The sequence below is a fragment of the Etheostoma spectabile genome, chromosome 5, assembly GCF_008692095.1.
Source record: "Etheostoma spectabile isolate EspeVRDwgs_2016 chromosome 5, UIUC_Espe_1.0, whole genome shotgun sequence".
In the NCBI taxonomy this organism is placed as follows: Eukaryota; Metazoa; Chordata; class Actinopteri; order Perciformes; family Percidae; genus Etheostoma; species Etheostoma spectabile.
In genome coordinates this window covers 13,533,239-13,540,640 of record NC_045737.1, presented here as the reverse complement: position 1 = coordinate 13,540,640, position 7,402 = coordinate 13,533,239, and the positions used below count along the sequence as shown (strand labels likewise).

The 7,402-nt window shown below is 43.8% G+C and overlaps 1 protein-coding gene across 1 annotated transcript in view; it reads right to left on the bottom strand.

Annotated features, from left to right (window-relative positions):
* The window catches only part of mmp11a (matrix metallopeptidase 11a), a 25,978-nt gene extending 23,741 nt beyond the window's left edge, over positions 1-2,237 (bottom strand). Inside the window, exon 1 of the mRNA XM_032515588.1 lies at positions 1,979-2,237. Within this exon, the coding sequence (XP_032371479.1) occupies positions 1,979-2,083 (105 nt within the window). The 5' untranslated portion in view covers positions 2,084-2,237. The remainder of the gene's footprint in view (positions 1-1,978) is intronic.
* Between the last annotated feature and the right edge of the window lie 5,165 nt (positions 2,238-7,402).

Here is a 7,402-nt window from a genome sequence, read left to right as displayed (position 1 = left end):
GTAACCAAGGCCTTTTTTCCACAAACATGTTACAGAGTCCATGGTAGTAACTTCAGACATTACCACAAAGTAATTAAACATGTGGCAGGGCACCTTTTAAGACTTTCAAAAAATCGTTTGTTCAACTTTACGGCTCTTAACTGGAGATTGGTGCAACCAGGGGCGTAGCACAAAATTCTTGGCCCTGTAGAAAGACATTCTCTATGGGCCCCTCTCCGCATCCACACTTTTTCATTCTAGCATCTATTTGGGCCCTCCTCATACGAGGTCGCTGGGTACTCAGTCCCATTTCCACCTCCAGTCCGACACCCCTGGGTGCAACACTCACCAATGCATTTCATATGATATGATTACATGTTTTTCCCTGACTTGATGTACCAACCTTGTGGTGTTTATTTCTCTGGAAAGAAAAATGGCCAAAGCTTTGCAATTCTGCAACAAACAGCTCAATTGGCTGATGCTTCGGGAACATACCAAAACTGATTACATTAGTCTCATAAAATAAGCTGCAATCGTATCTACCTAAAAATCAACACTTCCACCCTTCTTTGGAGCTTCGGGACTATGCTCAGTAACCACTACATTCCTCTCTGTGACTGCTTATCTGAGCTGCCTGCTTGTTTTGATAAATTCCTTATATTTCTGTGTACCTGTAAACATGACATTCCTTTGAAAAAGCATGCACGCTAAACCAGCCTAGTCTGTAAATAGAGGTTATGTGTTTACTTCAGGAAATATGAAACAGGAGAAGAGAGGACGTAAACAAGGCTTTTGTAAATATGATGGGAGCCAGAATCACTACACAAGGACATATTAAGAGGAAATATTAGAATGTAAAATCTTACATAAGGAGTTGCACTATGTGGTGAGGTTTGCATAACAACAGCAGACCAAAGTGAGACCGATAAACAAGATGGAAATAAGTCAGATAAGCCTCCAAAACACACAACTGTGACTATTTGTAGGAGGTCAACGCGTGCTACTGACGCCGTCACGACGGCTCCATATGGAGGACCCCTCTTTTTTATGGTTTTGTTGACAAAATGCCTTTAAGACCTGTTATTACTGCTTCCTGCCCTGGAGACAGGGGAACTCAGCAACCTTTATTTTCATCTTTCTCTCTCTCTCTCTCTCTCTCTCTCTCTCTCTCTCTGCACTGAGGAAAAACCAAAACACTCTGCTGTCATCCTGCATGTACGACACGAAGAGGAGAAGGAGAAGACGTCAGTTTTTGCCTGCAAAGTCATGAATGCTTCCAGTGCTGCTGAGCACACTCAAAATAAATAGTGATGATAGTAATTTCTTCATAGTAAGAGCAGCTCCACGGCTAATTACAGTGACAGGTCAGCGCCTGTGCGCGCGTGAAAATAGCCATTTTCTTAATTACAACAGAATTGTCATTGGTCCAAGGAAAGGGCGTGTGCGCGCGTGTTGGGGGGGGGGGGGGTGGTGGTTGAGGGCACGTCAAGTTAGCTGCAGAAAAGTGTTTGGTAACTCAAACCTAGAAGTAGGCTATGTATTCTTGATACACGCATGTGGGTTGTTTTAAGCTTACTTTGGAGCAGACTCATTCTGCTGCAAAGTCTGCACAAGAAAACCATCTAGCGCCATTACATCACTCATTTAGCCAACGCTTTCATCCAAAGCGACCCACAATTAGTTTCTTCAACCTTGGAGAATAATAACAGAAATCCTTGCAAACTGTTGTGCACGAGTGTGTGTGTGCAAGTGTAGCCTGTGTGTGTGTGTGTGTTTAGGGGGTGGCAGAGTCACTTGTAGCAGAAAAAAAGAATGAAGAAAGTCAACACTGCAGATTCCTTTAAAACACAACGGAATAAACCATTTCCCATGGTTAAACCAAACCGACTCCTTCTGCACCACGACATCGATAAACTTTCCAAACTTCTGCAGAAAACTTTCTTTCTTCTTTTGTTTCGAGTTTGCAACAAGTGGGGGGGGGGGGGGGGGGGGAACTCACCGGTGCCACTTTGTACCTGCTGGATCCCCGCACTGGAAGACAAAGCGTGCTCTGGAGGCATTGTAGCGCGAAGACGCAGCAGCTCACGACCAGAGAAGTTCGCATCCTCACCGCCGTCGGGAGCACTGGTGGTGCACAGGCAGGCTGGGTTTGGCGCAGCTGTGAGGTGTGCGCAAAGCCAGGAGTCACACGACTACTTCTCTTTAAATAGACCTGATTTCTTTGTTCTCCTAAAGTTTTTTTTTTTCCTCCACATACACTTTTTTTTTTTTTTTTTTTTTTTTACAGCCTAGGGCTGATAATACCACCCGCTACCATGTGACTCTTAACCCTTTCTCTGCCGCGTGAACGTCAACTCAAAACAGATGATGATGGCTTTTGCGTTTTTCACCCACCTGTGTGTCTTGATTTTATGAATACCAAGTAACTTGACATTTTTGAAAGGAAATGTCTATTAAATACGCCCAATGCCACACGTTCATACATAAACACTGTAAACAGTGACAGCATGTACTGCAGAAACCTATGGAGATATTATCGGATTATTGTAAGAGTATTACAACAACACAATCACCTACAGTTAAAATTATCCGGCAGCCAAACACAGAACACTTTAAAAGTCTTTTTAAATAATTTTATGAGGAGAAAACATATAGTTAAATTTAAGTACAACAGTGCAGATGTGTGAATGAAAGGAAAGTGATGTGTGTGTGTTTGTGTGTTGGTTTGACATAGATGTAAAGCCACGACTTTCCTCAGAAGAAAATTGACCGTACACCAAATATAAATTTGCAAGGTTTTATTTTTAAGATTCTCTTAAGTTAAAGACGACCACAAAAACAGTTTATTTCTGATGGGTTTTAAATAGTTTATTAAGCCTAAGAAGTAGAATTTCTCAACCCACATCAAACACCTGCTTGTGACTCAAGGGACATCACTTGAGGACATTTGTCAGACTTCCTTAGGCTCCCTCTGGAGACACAAAAGACTTTGAACTTCATACTTTTTTCACTTAGAAATTCCCAACACCTGCAAACGGACTTGGACATGTAAAATTGTTGCCTTTCCCTTTTAAGTACGGAGAAAGCTGGAGTCAAAGCTTAGGTTAGCTTAGCATTAAAACTGGAAATAGATGGAAACAGCTAGCCTGGCCAAAGATCCAAATTTGACTTACCAAAGCTCCCTAATCAAAGTTTTTTTTTTAAACATGGACCAAATTTGCCTATGTTTTTGTCAAAGTGACTGATGGGAACAACAATCTTTGATGTTGGTCTAATATTAAGATCACTGCAGTCGGCAGCAGTGAAATAAACCGCAATGTAAGTCAATAGGGCAATTGTGCAACTTGTATTTACGTTCACAAAAGACTCAGATTAATATTCCAAGTGTGACAACATTATGGAAAGGATTTCTAAAGAGGTCGACCTTTCTGTTAAAGAGTAGAACCCTTATGTTTTAAACCTAAAATCATCCGCAAAGTTGCTTTCACTAAACCCACCCAATGTAAACAAACAGTAATTTCAGCATTGTAAAATACATTTAATTTAAAGTCAACAGAAACAAAATACAACTATGAAAAGCCCTTTTGGGTCTTCTTTCCACTTTTCCATCCGTCGCAACTCTAGTTTTGGTTGAAATAAGCACATAGTTTACCGATTTACATGTAAAAATATGTCGGCTCTCTACACGCTAAAAGTATTGTTTTTTTAAATGGAGACTGGTGAGTTTAGCGCTAGCTGTTATGGTCAGCTGAAGTCTTCCCTGTCCTGCTCGTTTTTCCCTCTCCTTTTTTCCCTGTGTGTCTGTCTGTGTGTTTTGTCTTCACCTGCCGGGGCGAGCTACACTGAGGATCTAGGTAAAGGGGCATGGCCACTCTCTCCTGCTCTGTCCCAACCCTGCTGCAGCACATTCCACTAATCACCTCTACAGTTTATCTACCCGGGCTGTTCACCTGTTCAGCGCCAGATCGTTTCAACCATGCATGTGATTCCGTTCTGAGCCTACTGTCGGCTGCTGCGCCTTGCTGTTCCCTGCTAGCCAAAAGATCTGGCTCGCAAGTAAGAGTGGGTTTAATTGTGAGCCCGAATTCCGTTTAACTATCCCAGCTACTCTCCAGTGCCGTAAACTGTCTCTGTCGTTATCAACCCTCATTGACTGTGGTGTTGAGGATAACTTCCTCGATGCAAATCTAGTTAAGCAAGCTGGTTTTCCCACTCAGTCTGTCTGAGTTCCAGCTCCACCAGTTAAGCCATCTGTCCTCGGTCCCTGAGGAATACTTGGACCAGACCTGACTGAGTTATTAAGCAAGACCAAGGCACTGTCACAACCACCCCACAGACCATGTGATTGCGCCATCAATCTACTACCCGGAGCCCCATTGCCATCCAGTCAGCTCTACAATTTGCCCAGACCTGAGAAGGGAGGCTATGGAGACCTACATAGGTGATTTCCTAGCTGCAGGCATCATTTGACCCCCATCTTCTCCTGTTGGTGCAGGATTGTTTTTTGTTGAAAAGAAAGACAAATTCTTACGCCCTGCTCTCTTGTGGACTTTATCTGATTACTGTCAAGAATTCATATGTGTTACCACTGCTTAACTCGGCTTTTGAACCCCTTCAGGGTGCCACAGTATTTTCTTGACCTGTGGAATGCCTATCATCTCATCTGGATCCAAAAAGCTGAACCGGCTGATGGACCCCCCCAACCTTCTCTATGTCCCCTCTTCTGTTCCGTCTCAGGTCCTTCACTGGATCCACACCTTCCGTTTCTCCTGCCACTCTGGAGTGAGTTGTACGTTAACCCTGCTTAAGAGGTAGTTTTGGTTTGGAAGCTGATGTCCTTATGTGGCTGCATGTACCTGTGCTCGGGGTAAAGCTTCTCATCAGTCTCCCTTGTGCCTGCCACTGCCTCTCCCTGTTCCGAGTCGTCCCTTGTCTCATGTGGCTTTGGATTTTGTCACTGGTCTTCCGAAGTCAGAAGATAACGACACCATACTTTCCATTGTGGACAGGTTCTCTAAATCTGCCTATTTTGTTGGGCAGATTGAGATGACAGACATCTTAGTCCAACATGTATTCCGTCCCCATGAAATACCTGTGGACATACTATAGTTTCCGACAAAGGCCCACAATTTATCTCTCATGTTTGGAAGGGGTTTTGTTCTGCTCTGGGTGCCTCTGTCAGTCTCTCCTCAGGCTTCCACCCACAAAGAAATGGCCAGACAGAGAGGGCTAATCAAGTCCTGGAGGTGGCCCTTCGCTGTGTGGCGGCTCAAAATTCCTCTTCTTAGGCTACACATCTCTCACGGGTCAAGTACGCCCACAACTTGCTCACCTTCTCTGCCACCGGCATCTCACCTTTTGAGGTATCCCTGGGCTACCAACCTCCACTATTTCCATCCACGAAGATGGACCTGGCTGTTCCTTCTGTCCAGGAGACCCTTCAGCGCTGCCGTAAGGTTTGGTCTGACGCCGGTGAGGCTCTTCTCCGGGCTACTGAGAGGAACAAGAGAGTGGCAGATAAACACAGGACCCCTGCTCCCCAGTTCCTGGGTGGGCAGGAGGTCTTGCTCTCCTCTAGGAACATTCCGCTGCGCACAGAGTCCCGTAAGCTGTCGCCCCGGTATTTGGATCCCTTTGTGGTTGAGTCCGTGGTCAGTCCGGCTGCAGTTTGTTTGAAGTTGCCACAATCAATGACGGTCCATCCTACCTTCCACCTTTCTCAGCTCAAGCCTGTTTCCTCCAGCCTGTTGTGCCCGCCGGCTTGGATGGTTCGGAGGTAGCTGGACGTCTGGAAGCGGGGTAGGGTTTCCAATATCTGGTGGACTGGGAGGGTTATGGTCCCGAAGAACGGCCCTGGATCCCCAGACGCTTCATCCTGGACCCACAGCTGATTAAGGACTTCCATGTTGCCCATCCTGACAGGCCTGGTGGATCGCCAGGAGGGGCCCATTGAGGGGAGGGGGAGTACTGTTATGGTCAGCTGTAGTCTTCCCTGTCCTGCTCTTTTTTCCCTCCCCTTTTTTCCCTGTATGTCTGTCTGTGTGTTTTGTCAGCTCTGCCTCGGCTTCACTCCTGTCTGCCTCCTTCTGCCTCGATCCCGACCCTTCACTCTCTGCACGTTCTCCAAGACTGTTCAATACATATTTAAATTAACTTTCTGTGTCTGTGCTGTGTGTCTCTGAGTTCTGGGTCAAAGCCAAAGCTTAACACTAGCGACTTCAAAGCTGTTTCTGGTTAAACAGAAAAATCTTTAAAAGGTTTTAGAAAGGCCTAGCTAAGTAGTGATCCCATTCATAATGTTGTCAGATACTTAGAATATTAATCCAAGCCTTTCAGTGGCAAAAAAGCACTTTTAATTGACCAAATTGACAATCCACGTTTGCCCCATACGCTTACATTGCAGCCCTTTTCTGTGGCTGACTGTTACAGCGTCAACTGGACCAATTTCGAAGATTGTTTTTCCTGTCAGTCACTTACACAAAAAAACATAGGAAAATAGGGTCCAGGTTGAAATAAATCAAAATTACCCTTTAACATGTTATATCTTGTTTGTTTAATCCAAACTTGCTTTGTTATTTGTCAAGTTCCAGCATGTAACTCCTGTAAAAACCACAAATTGTCTTTCTCGCATTTATTTTTTAGTACGGATTAAACCAACAAGACATAACTTGATCATTAGTGGGCCATAGGGGTGCTGGAAGGAGGATTGTTTCCAGTGTTCCAAGATAAGATAACCACCTCATCTTCTCATATAATTCTCAGAAACAAGGCAAATATTTCCCAAAATGTCAAACTACGGATTAAAGAGGAATAATTATAATAACTGAAATCAAGGGTGTGTATGAAGTGTGGTCTCTATGAGAATAAAATGAATGTGTGTATGACAAAGTCAGGAAGAAAGTAGGAATCTGTTGATTTATTTTTGCAGCTGTAAGATAAAAAGCTCCACAGTCAGACCCGGAGGTTTTTGACCCACCTCCGTCCCTTTGTGCCATAAAAAAACCTCTCTGTGAGTCAGTTTGAGATCATTTCTATAATTACAACCACTAATAGCAGTAAAGAATTCAACAAAGCTTTCCTGTGTAATGGCTGTCAGCTTTCGAGGGCTAGTTGGACTTAAAAAAAGGGTTTCTAATAAAATCTGATTGCCTGACAAGGAATTGCAAGCTTTGCACCACATCAGGCCCGTTATCTTCTCAGTGTAATGAAAGAGAAAAAGGGAAAGGCTTAATAAGAAAGTGACACTTGTAATTTCTGGACAGGAGACTATAATCAATGTTACTGAATGCAGATGCGTTATGTATAGAGACCAATTTAAAGTTAAAGCTCACCCTGATTTTGGTCAAATGTCATGTCTTTACCCTCTTATTTAAGCCCGTTAGTGTGTTGGGTGACATATATATATATATATATATATATATAT